Raw genomic sequence first — 23,390 nt, forward strand, 5'->3', positions numbered from 1 at the left:
GAGAAGGAAGGATAGTGAAGAAGGTGTCCAGAAAGCTTGACCGGAAACAGTCATTAGATGTCAGGGATGCAGGATGGATTGTCAGGAATGCAGTATGGATTGTCAGGGATGCAGGATGGGTTTCCCGGGATGCTAGTTGATGTCAGGGATGCAGGATGGGTTGCCCAGGATGACGGTCGGTGGCAGATCCGCCCTGTGGGCGTGTCCGGGCGGATCCCGGCCCTGCTGGTCCCGCCCGGCGGCCGCAGTAGCCGGAAGCGGCGGAGTGCGGCCGGGCAGCGTTGGTGCGAGCGATCGCAGTGTCCCGGGAAGGGGCCGGCGGCGACGCCCGGGAAACTTCCCAAGGGGGAAGCGGCGGGGGCAGCGGGATCAGGAGGGCTCCTGGTCATTCCCGTGTTGGGAGCGCCGGGTGCCGCCTCCGCGGCGGCCTGACATGAGCTCATCGGCGGCAGCGGCGGCGGCAGCGGCAGCATGGCCTGTGCCCGGAGGGACGGGGAGGCGGACGGTGAGCCCGACCGCTCCTTGCGGCACATGCTGCGGGCGATAGCGGAGGAGCGGAGCCGCGCCGGCCTCCGGCACGACATCAGCGGCCTCGGTGAGTCGGGCGGGGCGGGCGGGGAGCGGCACCGGCGCCGGGAGCCCCCGGAGGGAGCGGCAGCCCCGGCCCGACACCGCGCCCGGTTCGCTGTCAACAACACCTGTTGTGTTCCGCCGGCACGGGGAGGGGCCCTCCTGCCTTCCCGAGCCCCCGGACGCCTCTCGGGCTCATCCCCCTGCTCTATTGTCTGAAACGCCCTTGGAGAAAAATGGTCAGAAGGCACCGCGCACATCAGCCCATATTGTGTTTTTTAAGTGTAAACTACGTATCGTGTGTTTTGGGATGGAAACAGAACCGATTTTTGATGCTTCTTGCTAATGCTCGCTTTTGTGCGGCTCTCAGACGCTCTCTAGAGATTCTGAGCCTGACACCTCCCTTCTCTGTTTAAATGACTTCACACCACTTGCCATGGTCTAGTAAGCACAGAACGTTGTGGCTCTTGCAGGTCAGTTAATTTTTTAAACCGTAGAGGATTTCTTTAGCTCTCTGTCTTGTTTACTTTCATCTCGGTTGATGCAGATTTCACATGGCACGTCTTTATTTAGCTTTTGGCAAAGCTTATGCACTGTAAAACAGAAGTTTCAGGTTGAAATTCAGTCGACTTTAGGCAACAGAATGGTATGGCAGCTCCTTAACCAAAATTGTTCACATCAGGAAACTCTTCTGGCCAGGTTAGTGAATAGGAATTACTAATTTTTATATGCAGCAGTAGAGATCATGGAAATTGTTCTTCACATCCAGAATTTCTGTCTACCTTATTCAAAGCTTTTGTGTAGCCAGGACTAGACCTGTGGTCTGAGGGGATGAATATCCAGAAGTTCTTGCAGGGGCAGAGCTTGAAATGATGAGAAGTGATGTGCAACACTTGTTTCTTCCATGGTGCCTTTATTAATGACTCCTCCCTCCTCAGCTCATTTATAAGGCCCCAAAAGTCTCCTCCATTTTTGAGTCTTTGTTAAAAGCTCAGAGTAAGTTCTTATTCAGGTCTTACAGGCTGTGAGGTGTATGGATTGACAGGGGGAATCTCTGATTCTCTGCCTTTATGCATGAGTTTGTCTGCCAGTGCTTGCTGTGGTCTCCCTGGGAAGGAGTGGGTTCTCTGTTCTTTCTTATTGCTTTGCCACAGAGTGAAATCTTGCGTGAACAAAGAGAAATGATTCTTCGTTTTTTATGCCTTTTTCTAATGGAATTGGCTCTGTGTGCTGTAATGTGGTGTTGAAATGTTACAGGCCCTAATAAAGTAAGTAAAATGTTGTGGCAAAGAAATTGTAAACAAAACGGGGGAAATCCCACGAAATCTAAATGCCTGTGAGACTACATTCATTGGAAAGCTTCTGTCAGGTCCTGTTTGGCCATCTCATGTTTGAATGTGAGATAAATACTCCCAGGGAAGAGAAATACCACCATCACTTTCTTTTGCTGAAATTGGAAAAGGGAAAAACTGTGGTAGCTGGTAAGACCATGCAGATACTTCCTCTTTGCTTGTGTTTGAACACACATCCACAATAACCTATCATGGGAAGTCCTGCTGAGTAGCTTTTGGATAGTCACACAAGGAATAGGACAGTGTGCCTCTGTTCTACCAGATGAAGACTTGAAAGGAAAGCTTCAGGAGAGCTGCTTAGCTGGTGGCACTGAGGGGCTGCTCGTGGCTGTAGAGACTTGCTCATGTATGTCTGTTCCTGTGTGGACATGTGCATTTTGTAGAGTGCTGCGTGTTCCCTGATCCATAATGTTGTCATTCCCAGTTAATAAGAGCTATTTCCCCTATGCTGTGATTGTTGCCAGGTTAGTAAATTGTTTAAATACCTCCATTAGGAAGAATACTGAGCTTTTGGAGTGGTGCTCGGTAGAAACTGTAGATGAACCCAAGCTGTAATTCTGTGGCTTAAATTTATGTGTGTCTGCTGTTGCAAGGCATAAAGCTGTTGCAAGCTAGAATAGCCTGGGCTGTTCTGGAGTACGCTGGGCTCTGGCAGCACAGCAGATGTAAAGGGTTTTCCTCAAGTTCAGAAGTCATGAAAGTAGTCACAGTCTTGTCTGGGTTCAAGTGGTTAACACAGAGATTTTGTCTGCCTTTTGTGCCTGGGTGGCACATAACCTGTGGGACTTCAGGACCTGCACACCCACAGCTGGTTTTATATTCATGGTGGGGTTTTTTGTAATGGCCATATCCTTTTGAGCTGTATCAGTAGGTGAAACCTGTTGTTTTATGTTCTCTTCAAATCAGCTGGCAAAGACTCCAACAGTGGCTTTTCCCTGGGTGCTGCTAATCCCTCAAGAATAAAATGGGACTCAATGGGTCATAACTTGGCTATCCTCTCTCCTTTTGTGTATTTCCTAGAAGTGTGCCCAAGGAGGAGGAAACTGCTGTTTTTGCTGACGCTGAGGTTTGGTGAGAGGAATTGCTTTGTTTCAAGAATGTCACATAAGCATTTGGGCAGGCTTTGTTCAAAAGTGTAAATCCCCTTGTATGGTGGGGATTTTCTGTAATGTCCTGTTTGTGTAATGTTCAAAAGGTAGCACTTCAAAATAATGACTCATGTCATTATTTACCAAGCTGGGAAGGGTGATGTCTCTCCAAGAATTCTTGGCTGGATGTTCGTGTCATCCAGTTGTACAGTACTGCTCTGGTGTTGTGCACTAAGCTCCCTCTGAAATGCTGTTGGTTACAACATTTCTCTGGCAAAATATTTCTCCTCCTGAGGGAATGACAGATGTGCTGTATGTCTCCTCAGCCAGGCTACATGTAAGGCTCTGAAGTTACCTTTTGACCAAACCCCTGAACTAGGAATGTTTTATTTTTGGTGGTTCCTGATACTACTGTGTAACATTTTCAGATGCTTAATTTCCTTGTCCTTCTGTCATTCAGTGAGAATTTGCCCTGCTTTTAGAGTAGTAGAGTGGGTTTGGGTGGAGGTGTGACTTCATTCGTACTGGAACTTAGAATGAGTAAGAAAAAGTAAATCGATAGATCCAAATCTCTTGAACTGTGGCTGGTCAGTAATGGAGACATGTAGTGGGTGAAAAATGGAGAAGTCATAGGGATCCTGAAAAGAAGGTGAATGCCCTGTGGAGTGCAGCACATGGGGCTTTAACAAGCAGCTGAATACTGAGGTGTGTAATGGGAGCATGTTCCAGGTGCCAGCAGAGAGGCCCAATAGTATTACCTGTCATGAGAGTTTCTTGTGCTTGCTTTCCTGGCAGCCCTGGGGCTGTTCTGGGACTTGAATGGCTATTGAGGAGAATAGGGTGTACCTGGCATGGGGGCAGCAGAAGCAGGAATGTTCATCCTCAAAGCCAGAGGGTTGCCTGGACTTGTTTGTACAGCAGTGCACAAACCTCGGGGCTCATCATGTGAGAAAAGACTGGCATGATTCATGGGCCACATTGCCTTGATGAATAAGACCTGGAAAGAATTCTTCAGCCTTCCTGAGAGAAGGTGAAGGTGAGGTGGCATACAGTAAATGCTGGTCCCTGTGATGGAAACATAATGTGGGTAAAGGGATAAAGCAGGGGAAGAAATTTTTGGAAAACAAAAGAGGTTAAAATGAAAAATTAAAAGGAGGGTTAATTTGGATTTGAAATTACTAGATTCAGGCCTTACCACCTTCATAGTGTAGTAACTTTTACTTAAATTATAATATTCAAGAAGGATATATTTTCGTCTGTAACTTTGAAGAAAGTGTATCCACAGAATAGGTGGAAGTGTCTGCAGAGAACTTCTGCAGCATAGAACTGGTTTGACAGGAGTCACTTTCCAGCAGACACAAAACATTCTTCATTCATGGTTCTTGGAGTTAGTTCAGAGAGTTGTGCAGTCACAGGTGAGAAACTACAAAAGCTGAGAAGCTTTTTTTACTTTTGATCTGTCAATAACAAGAAGGTATGAAAATCACATCTGTCGTAACAAAAACTTGAGGAATGTATACAACCAAATTCACCAACTATGGGTAATGTGGCCTGTAATGAGTTTGTTTAATTTAGAACAATTTGATTGCAGTTTAAAATACATTTTTTATTACTTTTAACTAGTTATTTACACTATTTCTTTTGCCCTATTTATAAAGTGTTTTGCAGCTAATGAATATGAAATGTTCAGTAAAAAATGTATAGTCAAATACTGAAGAGAAAAAAAAAGATACTAATGTAAGAAACTTACAAATAGTAAAATTAAAAAGTGTTTATAGAGTAGCTTCCTAATCAGTCAAAAACAAAAATACCCCCCACAACATTGCAACCAGGAAGAATCTATTTCTTTCCAGGAAAACTTCTAGAAAGTGCAAATACAATGCAAGATCAGAACAGATTATGTAAATCAGAGTTAAAGTGATACTTTGAAGTCAAAGTGATTTAACCAGTTTACCCTCAGGTAAATACCCTGAGGTATTGAACCTCAGATTTGTAGTTGGAGAAAGATGAGCAAATAGCAAAGAAATTCCAGTGTGAAAGATGATTTTAAAGCTGGTTTGTTTTGTTGGTTTTTGTTGTTGTTGTTGGCATTGAAAAATGTCTGGAAGAAATTTCTGCAATCAAAAAATGCATGTAGACATTTGATGTGTAGTTGAGCACTTGGATGGTGTAGGAGGAACCACAGGTGGAGCAAACTCTTTGATCCGGTGGCTTTGGCCAGGGGATGGGAATGTGTTTCTGCTTGTCCAAGGGCTTTGTGTTCTGGGATCCCATCCTGTAACTTCTACAGTCAAGAGTGGGAGTGTCCCTGTAGGGTCAGGCCATGGAGAATGGCAATCTGTGGCTAAATGCTAGGCCTGCAGCCCTCCAGGGTTAATACCTTTTTCTGTGTGGGGTTTTTATGTTTGGTTTTGTTTGTCTTTTAAAGGCGATTAATTTAAAATTCTGTTTTGATTGTTCCTTAGAACCCTATTCATGCTGATGTCACTAATGGCCTGTCAGGCTTTCCATCACTTACTGGTATATTCAGGGATTTGTCATGTGGCTGTGAAGGTTAGCTTCTGTCTGGAGTGTGACAGATATTCCATGCCGCATCGATATATAACAGACTATTTTTTATTACAGATTTCACTTTGTTTTTAAACAGCTGGGCTATTAGTTTATTCTTTCATTTTAATAGAGATGAAAGCCTGTGAGATTTTTCATGTCCTGCTCGGGAGTGTGCATGCTCTAATTGTCAAAGTCAGACTGGAGATGCTGAAGTAAAGAGGCAAGATTCTTTTAAAAACTAGAAAAAAGCCCAATACCACCACCCCCCCAAAAAAATCCCCACAAAATACCTTGCAGAATATTGTTGCCCTACCAAAATGAACAATTAAGTTTCTAAGTCATGGCATACTGGTGTTCATTTTTGGATGCTAGCAGAAGTTGCTGGACCACCCTGCCCCCCCCCCCCCCCCCCCCCTTTTTTTTTTTCATGAGTGTCCCTCCGGGCAGAATTATGGATCCATAAGCCTGGTGGTGGGAACAGTCAGGGTATTTGAGAACACCCATCTCTTTATTTATGTAATACTGTAGCTCTAGTAACCTTAGCTGCTTAGTTTTGTTGTTCTAGTAGTGTACCCTAAATTTTTAGTAGGGTACTAAGCCGTAAATCCATTTGGAAGTCTGAGTTCTGTTTTGGAATTTGAGATGGATGGGAGGTTTGTCTTAGGGATTAGGACACATCTTACCTATAAATTTCAGGATGGATCTTTTAAAGGTTTAACATTCTATCTCTTTGGATTCTTTCCAAGGAATGAAAACTGGAATTTCTTGAAGAATGAAGTGTGTTGGTCTCCCCTCTAACTGTTAGTGTTCAGGGTGCTGATCAACAGGAAAAGCTCAGAGGATGCAGACTCTTCAGTAGCTGAAATACACTGTGTCTTATATTCCAGCTGCATTTCTGGAAAACCAAAACCCTGCAGTTAAATAATTAGTAATGATGGTTGCATCTGCTCATCCTTGTAAACTGTCTCAGTAGGATCAGGTAGCAGCTCACTGATACTTTAAGTATTACCAGGAAGTGAACAATAAGGTAGAAAGAGAAAGTCTGCACAAAATCAGTTCATGGTGTCAGGAACCCACTGAATAGTGAAGCTGCTTTCTACAGACAGTGTTCAAAAGTATGTGAAAGAAGCTGGTTTTGGTCCGTCTGCAGTCCCTTGGGTTAAACAGTGAATTTCAGGCAATCAAGGTTGCTCTTTTTTGGGGGCGTGTGATCCTAAAGAGGGTTTTGTTTACCTTTCTCTATGCAGGAGATAAAATGCAGTCAGAATACAGGAACAGCAGATACAGCATCATGATGCTGCTGCTGTGGAGTTGTGGTCACCTGGTCACACTGAAGCAGTAGTTCCGTTGGCTGAAGTTAGTCAGGTGCACCAACAGTCCTAAGTAATTTTTTCCCCTGAATTCTTACTGTTTAAGGCACAAATTATATGTGTGAAGATTTATAGGGTTTTCTGCAATTTCAATGCTTTAAAACTGAAGTTCTTGTTTTTTGAAGTTTTGGTTCATCTCGTCTCTAGACAGTACTATGCAGAAATGGAACTCTGAAAACAGCAGTATTCTTTATCTTCTTACTCTGGGGGTTCCCTAGACATATTTCATTAGGGGCCACAAGTTAAATGCCTTTAGGAGAATGTAGTATTTTGCAGGCAAGTAATATATTGTGATGTGAAGAGCAATTCATTTTGGAGCCATATCTGTCCTGCCACAGCAGTGAGGAAACAGCTTCTGGTGCTGGTATTGAGGCTGCATTAGATGTTTCAGAATATTTTTTGCATGATTTTCTTTCCTATGTCAGAAAGCAGAGCAGATGGCAGGCAATCATCAGTCCTTCACATTTGAAGCATTCTGGGTTGTTTCCAGATACAACAGTGTGCTGGATATGCAAAAGTGCATTTGAGGTGACCTAACCTGTTGAAATTTGCCGTGTTTCCTTCTAGAAAATGACATCATTGGGCTTTTTGTCCCTCCTCTTTAGGCAAGAGGTGCTCAGTGAGTCAGGCCAAGACTACCCCTAGTTTTGCTGTTTGTGTTGATGAAAATCTTTATGGCTCAATAGTGACCCAGCTCTCCATAAGTTCCCATGCGAAGGCCCCATGTCAGGAATTGCCCTGTCTCCATGCCCAGAAGTGATTTCAAGTGTCAGGAATATTGTGTTAGGTGTTGCTCCCATTTTATTGATCTGTTGGTACTGCATTGTGTCGGGTCTTCTGTAGAGTATCAGTGAACACTTGGATGGGGTTTCCTGTGAGCACATGGAGGTGGAAGATAGATTACTTCTGATTATCTATGTCTGGAACGTAGGTAGTTTTAACTCCAAACTCTGTTTGCATGTCTAACTGCCAAGCTTGGATAAAAGGTAGAAGTGTGTTGAGAGTTCTTGGTCCTGCCTTGCAGGGCTTTGATCAGCAGAAACTTGAGAAATGGATTAAAATGCCAGTGAAGCCTGAGCTGTCTTTCCACTATGAAGAGCTTGATTTAATTGCCTGGAGATTCTGAAACACCGTGCAGATGAGGGAAGTGTTTTGAAATGGATTTATAACATTCTGCTAAGAGCTGCGAAGGATTTCACTGGAAATGTATTCCTCTGCGTTGTTGGAGAGCAGATACAGGAGATCTTGAATGTTACAGTGTTACAGTTCCAATAAGGGATATGTTTACTTACCTGCCTTAAAGGACCCTGAGAGGTGGGTTTCAAATTTCCATAAAACTCAGTGCTCTGCAATAATACACAGGGTGTTCAGTGTGATTGAAATAATTGATCTTGAGGAGATGAGTTTATTGCCTCATGAGGGTCACTCCTGCTTAGGGATTACCTGATCTCATCCTTTCATAAGGAAAGCAGCAAGCTCATGGCAGTACAACTTGGAGATAAAGCTCTATAAACCCAGGTGACATCTGAATAATGATGATGCAGCTTTTTATATACTTTGTAGGAATGTTGAAGTACCTTTTTTTTGTTTATTTTTAATGGGTAATTTAATTCTGCCTGAATAATGAAGGTCTGAACATGTTTTTCATAACAAGGGTGACTAAACTCTACTCAAAGCATCATTTGAATTGTTAGTAGCCCATATTTTACATTATTAAAGGAGAACTGATTTCATCCTCTTCGATTTTTGAAATTAAAAGCATAGATTATGTTATGCTGAGTTCTTTGCTCTGACTCTTCAGATTCATTCTGGATTGTTCTTCCTTAATGGTTTTTCCTTTCAGTTAACAAAGGAACAAGGATTTAAAGATTTGCATTAGATGCTTTAAAAATGTTACAGGACCAGAATAATTGTTACGAGATTTTTTACTTTCTTCTGTTCAACAACTGTCAGGCTAACTCATTTGGTGATAGATATCTAAGTAGTCGTATGTGTCATATTTTAATACAATGCATTAATCCTGTGACACAACAGAAGTATTTTTGAATGGAAGAATGATGCCATTTGCACTTGTTCCACACTTGAGTGCATCTAGTTGCTCCTAGAAGCCAGTGGGGAAAATGTGGTTGTGAGTCTCAAATGGAAAAGTGGAAAGGCGGGCAAAGTGTAAGATCCCAAGTACGCTGTTTGCCAGTTTTATAATTTTGCTGTCTTGAATTCATTTCTAAAGTAACATTTTTAGGTATCTCCAAAATAAAGAGATTAAAAATTTAGACTTGTTGTGTTGAATCTCACTTTAATATTTTGCTCTGAGGCTGCTGTAGCTGGTGCCAGCAGTGTCAGAGTTGCACTCGGAGCAGGCTAGTGTCCTGTTCCTGGAAGCTGTGCTGTCTTCTGTTCCTTCCTGTGACATGGCCAGGAGCACCACCTGGCCTGTAAATAGCATAAATTCTGCTTTTTTAACAAAAATATAAATACAGAATGGTCTGTGATTTTTTGTGTAAAAACTTGAATTCTGAGTTCCTTTCCAATTTGAGATACTTTCTACAACTGCCAGAAAAGAAGAAAAGTCCGGGTTCAAATTTTTCACTCTGTATTGTTCTGAATGGGGCAAAAGGGGAAAATCAAGTGTAAACATGTCCTTCCTTGTAAAAACTCATAGTGGGGGGCTCTGACGGTATGGACGGAGATGAGAGATCTCTATAAGCAGATCTTGGTGCATGCTGTTTATTGCAAAGGGCGTGGGTACAAGGGCACTGCTTAGAGCTACCAGCTGCAGCTCCAAGCAGGCCCAAGGTGTAAGAGAGAGAGAGGGAGTGAGCGAGAGAGCTAAGAGCGAGAGCAAGAGAGCCAAGAGAGTTAAGAGACCTAAGAACGTAAGAGAGTTAGGAGCGTAAGAGAGCGAGGTCCTTGTTACAATACAATAAATCATCTTCTGTACTGAATATTCTAATTCTCACTAGCCAATCTAATACAAGGTACAAATCCTATAGCATTTACATACAGCCTATAAGAGTTATTACATGACCATAGAGTGTTACATTTTAACTTCTAAAAACTACTCCTTGGACCCCTTCTGCTGAGCTAGTAGGGTCTACTCTGAGCCTTGGACCTGTCTGCAAGCAGAGGGTATTGTCTAATCAAGAGGGGATTACCTTCAGCCAGCTATACCATTGTTTTCTAGTTGTTCAGTAACTAAGACTTTATATCTCAAAGGTGGCCTTCATTTCGATGTTGGTTATAGTTTTTGTATTCCCAAAATCTTTTGTCAGGCAATCATATTTATAAGGCTTTCCTGTTTCATCTTCCCCAACACTTCCTCTGTCTGTTTTTCTGGTAAGAAACTTTGAAGGGAATCACAAATGTTTCTTCAGCAAAATGCTGTGAAGAATGCAACAAGTAAAAATTTGTACTTGCTTGTCACTGTCTCTGAAACCTGAGGTTGAGGGCATTTCCTAAAATTTACAGAAAACAAAAGGATAGGGGGAAACTGGACTTATTGTGGCTGTATCTAAATCCTTGGTGTGTCTCTTCAAATGCAGGATCTATGCCTCAGTGCTTTAGTGACTGAATAGAAGAATATTAAGATTTATATTCTTTACTTCTAAACTGTAGTTGCAACATCAAAAGGCAGTGAACTATGTAATCAAAATCTGTGGGGAGGATGTTTGTAAGCCCAGTGGTGGGGAAAAGCAGTAAAAGACATTGCCTTGTGGTGCTTGTGCTGAGGAATTTTTTAAGGAAGATCTTTCTTTTTCAGCTCACGTGTTCCCACTTGAGACCTTGTAACTGTCATGAGATAGAAGAAGTGATTTCTCAGTTGATAAAGGTTGTGACTTTCTCTGGTTGTTTATAAACCATTTTTTGTAACTCTTTTTGGCCTGGAGAGAGTGCCTGTTGAGGGTTATTGGTGGGTGGGAGAGACCCAGGGAGGGAAGGAGGAGGAAAGAAGCTGACCTGAAGTGCCAAACAATAGTCATGTTGCAGGTTGGAGGCAAAAAGCTTGGAAGTGTGTTAACTCTTTAGCCCAGTATTGTGTGGCCTTGGCCAGATTGCTGTAGTACACCCATGTACAAACTTTCCAGGTCTGTAGGGATTTGTAGCTGCGCAAGTCTCCCCTTTGGAGAAGACGGTGGAACAGTGATGCTGGTTACCAGTGGAAAGGGTTGGCATGTTTTCAGTAGCTAAAATATTAATGGAAGACTGAACCTCTGTTTATGAAATAGAACAGCAGCTTTGCAGTAGTTGCTCTCCCTTAAGGAGTAGGGTACTGGCTTTAGGGCAGTTTTTTGGGTTCTGTCTGACTGAAGGTAGTATGTCACCTCTGTTACTAAAATTCCGCCTCGCCTGGCCTCGCCTCGCCTCGCCTGCCCTGCCCTGCCCTGCCCTGCCCTGCCCTGCCCTGCCCTGCCCTGCCCTGCCCTCCCCTCCCCTCCCCTCCCCTCCCCTCCCCTCCCCTCCTGTGCCCTCCCCTCCCCTCCCCTCCCCTCCCCTCCCCTCCCCTCCCCTCCCCTCCCCTCCTGTGCCCTCCCCTCCCCTCCCCTCCCCTCCCCTCCCCTCCCCTCCCCTCCCCTCCCCTCCCCTCCCCTCCCCTCCCCTCCCCTCCCCTCCCCTCCCCTCCCCTCCCCTCCTCTATAATGACCATTTCCCCAGAGAGCCAGTTTTTTTCTTGTTTCCAGTTGTTTGGTTGTGGACTAAATTAAATTATTGTGCCTTACTTGGGGCTGTCAAGAAACTCTTTCCTCACATGTACTAGGTGCCTGCAGCATGAAAACATGTGGTGCTGATAAGGGGATCGATGGTTTCCAAACCTGCACTGCCTGCATGACAGCCTGGGAGTGCTTCCTTGACCGTTTGATGGTTTCACAGTAAAGTGATCAGCCGTTAGAGGAAACGTTTTTCTTCCATGCATGACTGTGATTTGCTTAAAGAGAGTGGCCTGCATTTGCCATAAGAGGAGATTTTACTGGGATATAGGTGAGTGGGCAGGCAGTTCACTTTTATTTCTAACTAAACAGCTATATTTGTTGTCTTAGAAACCTGTATTAACAGTAATGTCAATGCTAAAGGGAGCGATGCCTAATTAGCTGAAATATCTAGTCACTGGCAAAGACCCACTGTTGGACAACCCAACCCTGAACAACCTAAACTGGGATTTTTAACGGGCTTTTTTTTTTTTTTTAAAGAAATACATCCTTCTTTAGACTGGTTGTCTTACGTGTGCATGTCAAGTTGGACACCCAGCTGAAAGATGGCAGTGTCAAAGTTGTTTTTTTAAAATCTTGGCTGCAAGATAGATGAAAGTGTTGGTTGTCAACTTCTAGAAGTGAGTGGGTTTGTGGTGTAGAAGGTAAGTGAAAATTATGGCTTCCAGCATAAAGTTGCCAAGTGCTCTCTAAGAAAGATGCTGCTGATGTTTCTAACCAGAAAAGAAACAGAATTTGGAAAATACCAGCCTGTGATAGTAAGTATGGGTAGGAAATAACTCTGCTTCTCTGCAAACTGCTGTTGTGATAACTACTCCTTCCTTCTGCCTTGGCAGCATGTTGCTAACTAGCAGCCTGGGCAAAGATAAGGTACTGGGGGAGATATGTACATGAAATTATCAGTAATAACTACAGTCTTTGTAGTTTTGTAAGGCTGGAATACTTCTAAAATACAATTTGCTGGTTTTACCTGATCTACCACAGTAGTCTCTCGGATAGGGCTTTGACAGTAGTATTTATTAAGTGTGAAAACAGAGACTTTGGATGTCATAAATTTACAGAAGTAGCAATCTTTGATTGGAGGGATTGCTTTGGCAGAGAACAAAAATAGCATGTAATTTAGCAGTGAAAAACACACATTCGTACTGTTATAGACAAGTTTCTGCACTCCAGCAGTGCCAGCATGCTTTGTAAGTTGCCAAGTGATCTTTCCAGATTGGATTTAGGCCTTGGAAAGTTTGGGACTGTTGCTGGGTAATCCTGGAAGTAGCAGTAGGAAATGTGTAACCATTTGTTCTTCTTTCACTGGGTTTAAAGTGTCTGCACCCAGTGGGGTTGCCTCCACTGAAGGAGAATGTTTTCACCTGCACTAAATCCTCAGGCCAGCTCTGAAACACAGCAGCTTTTCTGCAGTAGTTTCTTATGAAAGGCATAACAAGGTGATTCCTCTGGTGCTTCCCTAATGAGTAAATAAAATCTGTGGAGGTGATGCTGCAGTCCTTTGTGGAATTGCACATGGTTTGAGAGAAGTTTGGATGCAGTTTCTAGGGAACTGAACTACCACATGCTTTAAGAGACTGAAGCACAGCAAAGTAGCTGACGACTGTTGGATGAAAATGGGTTTATTATTTCTGTGCACTGCAATTCAGTAGCACGTAACCATTTCCATTGTATTGATCCTTGCTAGGATTAGATATTGAAAGTAAACTGCCACCTGTAAAATGCTGTCTTTATTTGGTGTTTCATACTGACATGTGATATTTGATGATTTTTCTTTAAATTTATCTTCTAGGGTTACTCTTGTTGGAAAATATTTCGCATGCTACTATGGTTCCATTTGAATTTCACTTTTCAAAGTGGAAATCTGTAGATGGTACATAGTAGTTTATGCTTTTAAATTATATGGGCTTTGATTCAATGGTGAGTGTTAACTGAAATGATGGTTTGCTCAGCATATGATGTAACAGTAAAGAAGAGACCTGCAGGAAGATGTGTGAACTTCAGGAATATATTTTACAAAATTTTTTTCTAGAGGAGATTGTGTTTGTCTTCTCGGCAGTGATGCTGTACAGCAATTTTTTGCTGTGGAAGAAGTGCAGGTAAAAATGGAAATGGAGAATTGAAATAAATGTGTGTCTTGGTTTGAAAGACAGGTGTTTGCTAAGGAAGGCAGGAGCCTCCCTTGGAATGGCAGATGCAACCCCCTTCCCTCCAAGTTATTATAATTTTGAAATCAAGGGCTTTTAGGCAAAGATATGGGAAATAGAAATAACACTTCTTTACTATTATATATCTATATGTGTATAACCAGTCAAACAAACAACAATAACTGTGGCAGTAACAGCAAACAATCACAAACCCTGTCCCAGCCTTCTCGGCTGTCAGGCCCTTTCCCCTCAGGTGCAGTTCCGCTCGCAGCCGGCAGGGGCGCTGGCGGCTCCCGGTGAGCAGGGCAGGTGCGATGGTTCCCCGCGGCTGCAGGGGGCGCTCCGGAGCGAGCTCGGGGAGCACGCGGCACCGGTGCCCTGGGATCCCGGGGAAGGATGGAACAAAAAAGCTTCACAAACCCCCTGGGCAGCCGATCCCGGTGTCCGGCCGGAGCCTCGGGAACAGCAGGCTGGAACAGCAGGGACGAGCACAAATCCCGGGTGGCAGACGAGATGTATCCAAACGGGGAACCTCCCGAAGGTCTGGGCAGGCAGGGTGAGCAGAGCTACGGCGTAGCGAAGGCTTGAAGCAACAGTGGGGGCAGGGCGGCCACAGCCCGGCTCTGAGCGGGGCAGGGAAGGCGGGCTGGGGATCCCGGGGCTGCTCTGGCAGAAAGAAAAAAAGGGCCGAAGAACAAGCAGCTTCCCTCTCTCTCCGAACGCTGAGACCAACTGCCCACACACCCAGGTGAAACAAAAAAGAGCAGCCAGGTCTTTTGTTCTTCTTAAGCACCTGGCCATTTGTTCCCCTAGCAACATGTATGGGGGAAAATTCCTTTAACAGAAAAAAAAAACAAAAAAAAAACCAGGGGAGCTCCTAAAACCCCAAAAATGTGGATGAAAGAAAATAATCTCTCTCCCACCTTCCACTTCTGAGTAACACAGAAACCATCCCAAGTAAAATAAAGGAGAAAACTGCAATGTCCAGAGTCCAAACACGGAGACTTCTTGATGCTTTTGTGCAAGTGAACACTTATTTTTCTTCAATATTCTCACTACCTGCATGAAATGAAGTAACAAATAAGCGATACTGGTTTTTTCCAGGATGTGAGGAATCAAAGGGTCCAAATTTGAAGAAGCTCTGAAGCCACAGCCAAACTCTGTGGCCAGTGTTCAATCTCAGGCATGTTCAGTTATACCTTTCTCTGTCACTTTTTGTGAACTTTCAAAATACTGCACAAAAAGTTGTGTGTCCCTTGCATTTTGGCCGCCAGCATTAAGTGCATTCCAGTAATATGTATAAAACTGTAATACGTGACACTGCATGGCTGTTGTGTAAACCTTAGCATGAGTTGCAGGATCAGCTGAGTTGCTCTCTTCATGTGTCCTCAGCTTAAATAATACATGAACTTGTGCTGGACTTCCCCAAAGTCATTCTGTGCACCTCTCCATGAGAGAAAACAAAGGGAAAACAAATGTGATAGAGGTAACCACAGTGGCAGATCATATGTGAAGTTCAGAAAATGGAATTAAAAGCATTCCAGAAGCTGAAGTTTTCTGAAGCAACCACAAGTACTTCAGAAAGCAGTTGAGGATGTAGATAAGACGTGTTATCGGTATCTAGAACGGTGAGTACTGGGCAAAAAATGTTAGTTTGGTAAGAAAATATAGTAAGAGAAAAACCCCAAAGTTGAAAGATGACGCTTGTTAACTCTGGTAGTTGAACCATGTTGTCCCTTTCTCATAAGGTAACAGCTCTTCATGGGAGTTGTTCTACTGGATTTTAGCTGTTTTCTATATAAGGAGGTGCTCAATTAGCCATAGAAAAAGCAGTTTGGTCCTTAAGAGAACCGCTTTGTATTGTGTATTGTTCTCCTTTCATTGTGCATTGCAGATGTGCCTAAAGCCACACTCAGGTTTATTTCTGTGAATCCCTTCTCTCTTGGGTGAAATTCAGTAAAACAGAAAATAGCAAAAAAGAATTGTTTGGATTCAGAAACGGCTGTACAAGATCTTAGGAGCAAGGGAGGCAGCTGAGAAACTTGTATTGGTTGACTGCTTTTCAGTGTCAAGGGTATTCCTCAGGTGGCTGGAATTGTTTCCATTTCTGATGCAGTGGGTTTTTATAAATTTAATCTTGGAAAATTAAAGCATATTAAATGTTGAGCTTTCCTATGTAAGGTATTGATAAAGATGCAGTCAAAGTGAAGAGCTCTAGGATGGATTTTCTTAATGCAAAGCCGTGCAGTTTCACACGTGGTTGTGTTTGAAGTGTTGCCTGTAGAAGCTCTAATGTACCCTCTTCTAGGCCTGGTAATGTGTCCACTTGTGCACGAGCACATTTGAAATCTGCACTGTTGTTCTGCCTGTGCATAAAGGTTCTTCCTTTTAGTTGTGCTACAGCTCTGCAATGAGATGTGAAGAGCAGGGGAAAAGAAGTAGTTTTGTGGAAAGGCATGTTTGTGCCCCAAAACTTGTTGCATTAGAAACTCTGCCACTGGGTTTAGCTGATTAGCAAACATCGTCTTCACAGAGCAAGTTGGTATTACCTAGTTTAGGAGCTGTAATTGTTCCCCCTGTTCAGTGCAGTCGGAAGAGGATGTCAGGTGTTAGAAGCTGTGAGGGAAGAGATTGAAATAAGTGTTTTGCCACAGAAAATTTCCATGGCATTTGCTCATCTTTAATATTGTAGACTTGAAAAGGTTCAGAGAAGGGCAGTAGAGGTGCTATGGGGATGACTTTTGTACGGGGGATACTTATCTGGTAGGGTAGGACTTGTCAGCCTGGAAATGGGATGCTTCAGGTCCTGTGTGCCACAAGATACTTGTGAAGTAGATGGTGTGACTACAGTGTGTAGGCAGTAATTGCTCACTGTGCCTTTCTGTGAATAAAACCAGTGCTTAAAGTTGGAATTGGTAGGAAAAAAAAACCCCAAGCCTCTAAAAAAACTCCCAAACCAAACAAAACCACCTCCTGGATGGTAAAAGCTGTGGGATTCATGGTCACAAACAACTGTAGGTTGTGAAAGTCTAGGTGTGTCCAAGGAGATGATGAACAGGTTACTAGAATGGCCATCCAGCACAAGCTGCCATGTTCACTGGTCTCTGGCACAGAAACACTGGGGGCTGTAAATGTACTGAGGAGAAAGGTAATGCACCCCTGCATCATCCTCTACTCCTCCCTGTCCATCTCCAGGGCCAGCTGTTTAAGGCACAATACTGGAATAAACAACCTTTGGGCTTAACTCACTGTTCTTACATGATGTTTTTGTATTCCTTGGAATTAAAAGGAATTAAAAGGAAAGTGTTCTTCAAGGGATTTCCTCATCAGGAATACCCTGTAGTAGTGTTTTACTATGGGGTGTAATACAGAAAGAATTTGAAATATTTCTTCTTTAATTTCATACTGTGCAGTTTTTGATTATCTGAATTTAGCTACTTCGTGGTATTTCTATGCTGATCATTTAGTAACTCTGTGGAGTTACTGGATGTATAACTTTGATCATTAAACCCAATGTAAGACATTGTGCTGCAGAATAATACCCCAGTGTTAATCCCAAGAAGCTCATAGGAGACAAGAAAAATAAGCTCTTTGTGTCACTATTTAATTAACCAAGGCAGATCAAAGTGATAGCGGGGAGGTGGTTTAGGAAGATGTTAAACTGCAGTTCTGTGGTGTCCTGTCAGGACACTCCAAGTGGTAGTTCCAGACACTTGATGATACTTACATTGGTAATTGGTGTCTAAATAGGTTCTTGGTATCTTTCCTATGTTTCCATGGATGCTCTTAGGCTCATCTCTGCTTACACTACTTTAGAATCGTAATCTACACATATTAGAGCATTTTTGACAAAGAATAGCTTAAAGCATGTTTCTCATTAAGTACAAATGAAATATTTGGAAGGTATTTATTAAACTGATCTGTCTCTGGGACATATGGACATATGGAATAGTCAGGCAGGGCTGCTAAGTAACTTACTCAGACCAAAAGAGTTGGTGATGGGGGCAGACAACCCTCTTCTGGTGGTTTTTTGATTTGTGTTTTCATGCCTTCTGTACAACCTGGATCATATGGGAATGTTTCTTTTTGAATTCAATGTCTAAATATGTGAAGGAGCTCCTTCAAAATGTGCAGGTACTATGGTTAGAGCTGTCTGACTCTGCTCTCACTGTTTCATCTCCTTCTGATTAGTCTCTCTTTCTCTGATGCTTTAAGTGTGCAGAAGTAGTGTGCCTCTCACCCCTTGCCACCCCCCCCCCGACTCCCCTTTGTTACTGAGGAAATAATTAAACTTTTGGGCCCTAAAATAAATGTTGAAAAAAACCCTTCAGACACTGAGTTGTTAAGCCCTACTCTCTGTGCTTTGCCCTCTGCTTTGTGTTCTCCAGCTGGGGAGGTTTGCAGGGCCAGAACTGCTTTTGGCTGCTTTTTTCTTCCTTAAGGCCTTTCCTAGGTGAGCTAGAGCCATCTCTTACACATTTTCTTATCTCAAAGTACTGTATTTTCCTTTGAAAACCAGCTGACACCTTCCTTTTCCTAAACTTTTCCTGCAAATTGTAGAATTGGTAGTCGTGTTTGAGGATTCTCTTCACCCTGAGCCCTCCTCTCCCCATTCCAAAAGTCTATGAGTACCATTGGGGCCAAATTAAGTCCTTAAATGCATGAGCTGTGCATTAAGTGTTTGTAACTTGGACTGGCAGGGCTGTCTGTGCTCTTAGGCACAGAAGCAATGACCAGCAGTCCTTTTAGGTGCTGCATGGTATTATATTAATTAATCTTGCTGTGGTCTGACTTTAAATCTTTGTAGATGCACAGAGAAGAGGCAGTTTCTGTCAGGAGGGGGAGAGGTTAAAACAGTAGGAGCTGCAGGAGAAGGAAGGGAAACATTGTAGGTTTCAGACATTGTTGTAGGATAGCAAGACTAACTTCATTGACTTTGGTAAAACATGATTTAAATGGAAAAAGCAAAAGTAATTCAAAAGAGACCACCAGATGGATGAGCTATAGGAAATACTTCTCTAGTGATAAATTTTTAAATATGATAATTATGGTAACCTCTTAAAAAACATGCTCTAGAAGTGAGCATAATAGGTAGTTACACCTGGTAAGAGTCATGTATAATTAGGTGCCTAGACTATATGGACTTCTGTACAAAATCAGCAGGTGGTAGAATAAATGTACCGCCACTTTTTTTGTACAAAGCTGGGGTTTTTTTTGCAAAAGTCTGCAAAGAGATCTGCCCTTTGTCTCTATTGGATAAATCATTATAGATACTGTTAATAAACCAGAAATAACTGGCAGATCAACAATCTAAAGGTCTGCTCTGTGCTGTTGTCCTGAATCAAATGAGAGCAGCTTTGTGGAGGAACCTTTCTCTGGTCTCTGGGCACTGGCTGTGTCTGCACTCTTCCTCTTGCTTGCCAGGGGCTAATTAGAAGGTAGAAAAACTCAAAAAGGTGTTACAGAAATGCAATAATTACATTTAGTAGGAAGTCTGTGCACATGTGTTAGATTGGCACCAGCTATCCTTGTCTTTAATTATTTGATTTGATTCTACAGCCAAACTTCTTGTTAATCAGGGCAGATTCACACAAGCCCCGGGTGCAGTGCTTGAGTACAGGAAGGCAACCAGGGGTAGGGACTTTGGTGTTCCTGCATCCTTCCTGTGGCTGTTTTGAGAAGGGGATGGGAGACAAGAAGTTAGTGTGTCTGTTGAGCTGTCAGGGAGCAGTGCCTTGGCAGTTCTCCTGCGGGAGCTGCAATGGAGTCACCTGTCAAACTTGTGTGGCTGCAGTGCCCCAGTTGCTTCCAAGGGCTTTTCCAAAGGCTTATAGCAAGAGCCAGCAATGTCTGTGCAGCAGACAGGATTTGTTGGGGGATGACAGCATAGAGAAATTTGTGTGGTAAAGTGCTGTGTGATCCTGCATGGAAGGGGAAAGTAATGCTGCTTGACTGAATCTCTCATCAGCTTTATTTTCCGCAGCTGTGGGATAGTGCCAGTGGCATGAAGGTGGAGGTGGGCATCACCTGTGTCTGACACGGGGAAAGGGATGACACCTGCCAGGTCCTTGCCTTGGCTCATGGCTAGCAAGGAAGGACAAGATTATGGGCATTTGCACTTGCAGGTTCTTTGGGTTTGTTTTATTATGTGGATTCTGTGTTTTGTAAAGCGGAGCTCAGGTCTCCCCTGTGCCCTGTGTCAGAGGTGCTGAGCAGAGTTCCTTGGTTGTGCTTCTGTTTCCTGGCACTTATGGGGATCTGTTGTCTCTGAGACTTCCCTTCCCCGGCTAGATGTGGTTGGAAGTGACCCAGGGTTTCAGAAGGCACTGGGGTTGCTCTGGTGGGAGATGTATGTGCTTGGGAGCCTTTGCAAGGGCCTGGGAAGCAGAGGCTTCTGCAAGAAGAGGCCATGTAGAAGGGGCCAGCTGGTGACCTCAGGGTTCCATGCTGGAACCTGAGGCCACAGCAGTGGCCAGTGTCACTTGCATAGGAAGCCCTTGTGTAAGCAGCAGTTCCCAAAAGCCTTTACTCCCTGGCACATTGTCATTGGGGCTGGTGAAGATGAAGGGAGCTCTCCTGAGGTACAGACCCCTCCTGGGGTATTCACACCTTTGGGATGGGACAGCCCCATGGGTGGAGGAAATGCCTTATGCAGAGCCTGTTTAGTGTTTCTTTGGTCCAGATTTATTGTACTTGGGAATTTATTGGATCTAAGTTTACCTTCTCTTGGCTGTATACCTGATAAAAGACATTTGTCAGCCCAAAGTCTGGCCAGATAAATCTTTTCAGTCACCGCAGTGGAGGTGGCAGCACATGTGCTGAAGGCAGGGCAGAGCTTTTCCAGGTGCCTCTTGGGAAGGAGCTGGGAGAAGCAAGTGGTGGGACCAAGCCCAGCCTGGATTTGAAGGGAAGTGCCTGTAAAAATGAGTCTTGAGAAGATCTGGTCCTACTGGTGGCAATTCAGCTGCTGTCACATTGAGCAGCATGTTCTGGGGCATCCCCTGGGTGTTACCAAGGGGCAGCTTTGGGCAGCATGCCCTGGCTGGCAGGCAGTGGGAGTGGAGAACTGGCTGCTGGAGGAGGAAAGGAATCAGGGAACAGAAAAGAGCAGCACCCAGGAGCTGTTCCAGTGAGCTTGAGGGGTTCCCGTGGCTCTTACAGAGTTTTTCCAGAGCACTGGGACGTTTCCCCCATCGGGGGCTCTGCCAGGTGCTGGGAGGAGCCAGTGACAGAGCTGGAAAAGCTGTCAGTGGCATCATATGGCACTGTGTCGCTCCTGTCTGGTGAGGCAGAGCACCAGCCCATCTGTGGTGGCAGGTGGGGGCCTGGATCTAAAAGGAGGTGCCTGTTCAGTTCCTTGTCAGTGGAGCTTTGGGAGTCTGGAGGGACCTGGCAGGGCTCCTTATCTTGGGAAGAAGGAGATAGGGGGAGGTAAAGGTTGTGTGCATGTTGAAAATTGTTATATTTTCTGTTTTTCATTTTGCCTCTGACTCACGAGTTCTTTTACTCAGAGTTTGCATTAAAAGGCGGAAGACGCGGAGTTGTTCTTCTAATTGATGTTTATTAATTCTTATCTATGGCATAGCTGCACAGAGTGTGCCTTCTAAGTTAACAAGGTGGAAAATGGCCCCGGGTTCTGACTTCTAAGGCCATTTAAAGTCCAAACTATCCAAATATAGAATGCCAACTAATTTATTTTTACTTATAATCCAATAACTAATTATTCATGATGAGCACTGCAGGTTTTTTGAACCAATACCAAGCCACCTAGATTTGTGAAGAAGAAGGAGGAAAGAAGAAGAACTAATCCACACCCCAAATCCTCCATATTGTTACTATATCCCATAAACCTAAATTTTCTACATCTCTACATATTCCACCCAGTGATACAACTTTAATTACACAGAAACAATCCCAGTGCTATTACATAATCTGGGAAGCCTTTCCCAAGGCCTCAGGTCAAATGCAGTGTGCTTTTGAAGATCATTGCCTGTCAGCACTGAAAGACTGAAATTCTCTGAACCCAGGATTCCAGCAGAAAATCACTTGAAGGCTGAAGAAAAGACAATCGATACCTGTTTTTGGTTGACAGGGTTTCTTCTTTTTCAGTCATTTTGAGTTTTCTTCTGCTTCTGGGTGGAGCAGCATCAGAAACCCTTTAGGTTCTTCATTGCCTGCTTCTCTGTAGTGGTGCTTTCTGCTGCTCTCCTTTCTGCTCACCTTCATGGGCTTCTTCAGTCTCTGAAGCTGGAGAGGAAAGAGGGAAGCAGCTCATTTTCCCAGACTCAAGTGGAGGAAGGGAGGCTGAGTGCTTCCTCAGTTTAGCTAGGAGAAGGAAGAGAGCTTCTTCTGTTCTAGTTATCTCCAGACCATTTGATTGTGTCCAGCCAAAAAGTTGGTGAGATGGCACAAACACTATGAGACTTCCTGAATTTGTAACTGCACAGTTGGGGAGCCCAGTGTGCAGGTGTGGATTTCCTTGAAATCGATCCTTGCCTCCCTGCAGCCTGGTTCCACACCCTTTTATGGATTTCTTGGCTCATCTCCAGCTGTTTTCTGGATAAACATATAAGGTAGAGATCTCAAGTTCTTTTGACTGGAATAATACTGAGTCTTTGTCATCTTCGATTAATAGATGTGTGCGTGCCACACTTGGTGGGGTAGAATAGTTAACTCTAGGGTGAGGAGGGTTGTGTCTGTGGCATCTGTCTTGCCCCTGTCCCTGCTGTTACCATGATGCCTTCCTGTTTTAGCCAAAGTTCTGCCAGTAAAACTTTTTCCCTCTGTGTCACCTGCCTTCCAAATATTGGTTGCCACTGAACTTCTGGAAGTTCAATGGAGTCCTCTTTTTATAAGGTCAAGCTGAAGGGATTAAGTGGTGTCCCTGTACCTAGTCATGGGATAGATTTCTGATGATCTGGTTAGCTGGCAACTATCTCTAGAGAGGGAACATCCATTCTGATTTTATGCAGTCATAGTTACAACCTCATAACATCAGAGGCAGTTTTAATATACGTGAAGCGTTTCACATATTGTCCTTGCAGAATACTTGGCTAAACTCAAAACAAAAATTAAGTACAGTGTGAATTGCTTAAAACTCTCATTTCATCACTATGCTGGGGTTGTAAAGATCTTCTAGTGTTTAATTAACCCCTAAACATCTAACGATGGCCATTTTACAGGTGATCACTATGGGAGTATTGGATGAAATGAGTTTTATAATGTTTCACAGTGAGGAGTATCTCCTGGCAGACTAAAGGAATAAAAGCATAGGAAGAAACCCTGTCTAGCTGAAATTATTGTTCCTCTAAGCTCTGAGTGGTACATGCTGAAAAAATGATTATCCACTGAATGGAAAGTCTTTTCTTCTATTCCTTTGAAGCAAAATAATAACCTGACACTTCTCTTTATCCAATGATTTTTTGGAAAGCATTAAAAAAAAATAAATTCACAGTTTCCTCTGTGGATATGAAGTCAGTTCCCTGAAATGAATATTTAGTATAAAAATCTAATAGGTAAGAAGAAGGACATTTATTACATAGCAGTTGGCATAAATTTTGCTTCTAATGAGGAAAAAATACATGTAAATGAATAATTACAGTAATTG

The 23,390-nt window shown here is 43.5% G+C and overlaps 1 protein-coding gene across 4 annotated transcripts in view; it reads left to right on the forward strand.

The window, feature by feature from the left end:
* Positions 1-264: 264 nt before the first annotated feature.
* Positions 265-23,390, forward strand: part of KIAA0930 (KIAA0930 ortholog) — a 102,734-nt gene continuing 79,608 nt past the window's right edge. For 2 of the 4 annotated variants that reach the window (XM_069003475.1, XM_069003476.1), the window contains exon 1: positions 265-595. In XM_069003475.1, coding sequence (XP_068859576.1) covers positions 472-595 — 124 coding nt within the window. In that variant the 5' untranslated portion in view covers positions 265-471. Of the gene's footprint in view, positions 596-832; positions 1,044-19,825; positions 19,909-23,390 lie in introns of those variants that run through there. The other 2 variants (XM_069003479.1, XM_069003478.1) reach the window with 2 other exon arrangements.

Source organism: Aphelocoma coerulescens, chromosome 1A (genome assembly GCF_041296385.1).
Source record: "Aphelocoma coerulescens isolate FSJ_1873_10779 chromosome 1A, UR_Acoe_1.0, whole genome shotgun sequence".
In the NCBI taxonomy this organism is placed as follows: domain Eukaryota; kingdom Metazoa; phylum Chordata; class Aves; order Passeriformes; family Corvidae; genus Aphelocoma; species Aphelocoma coerulescens.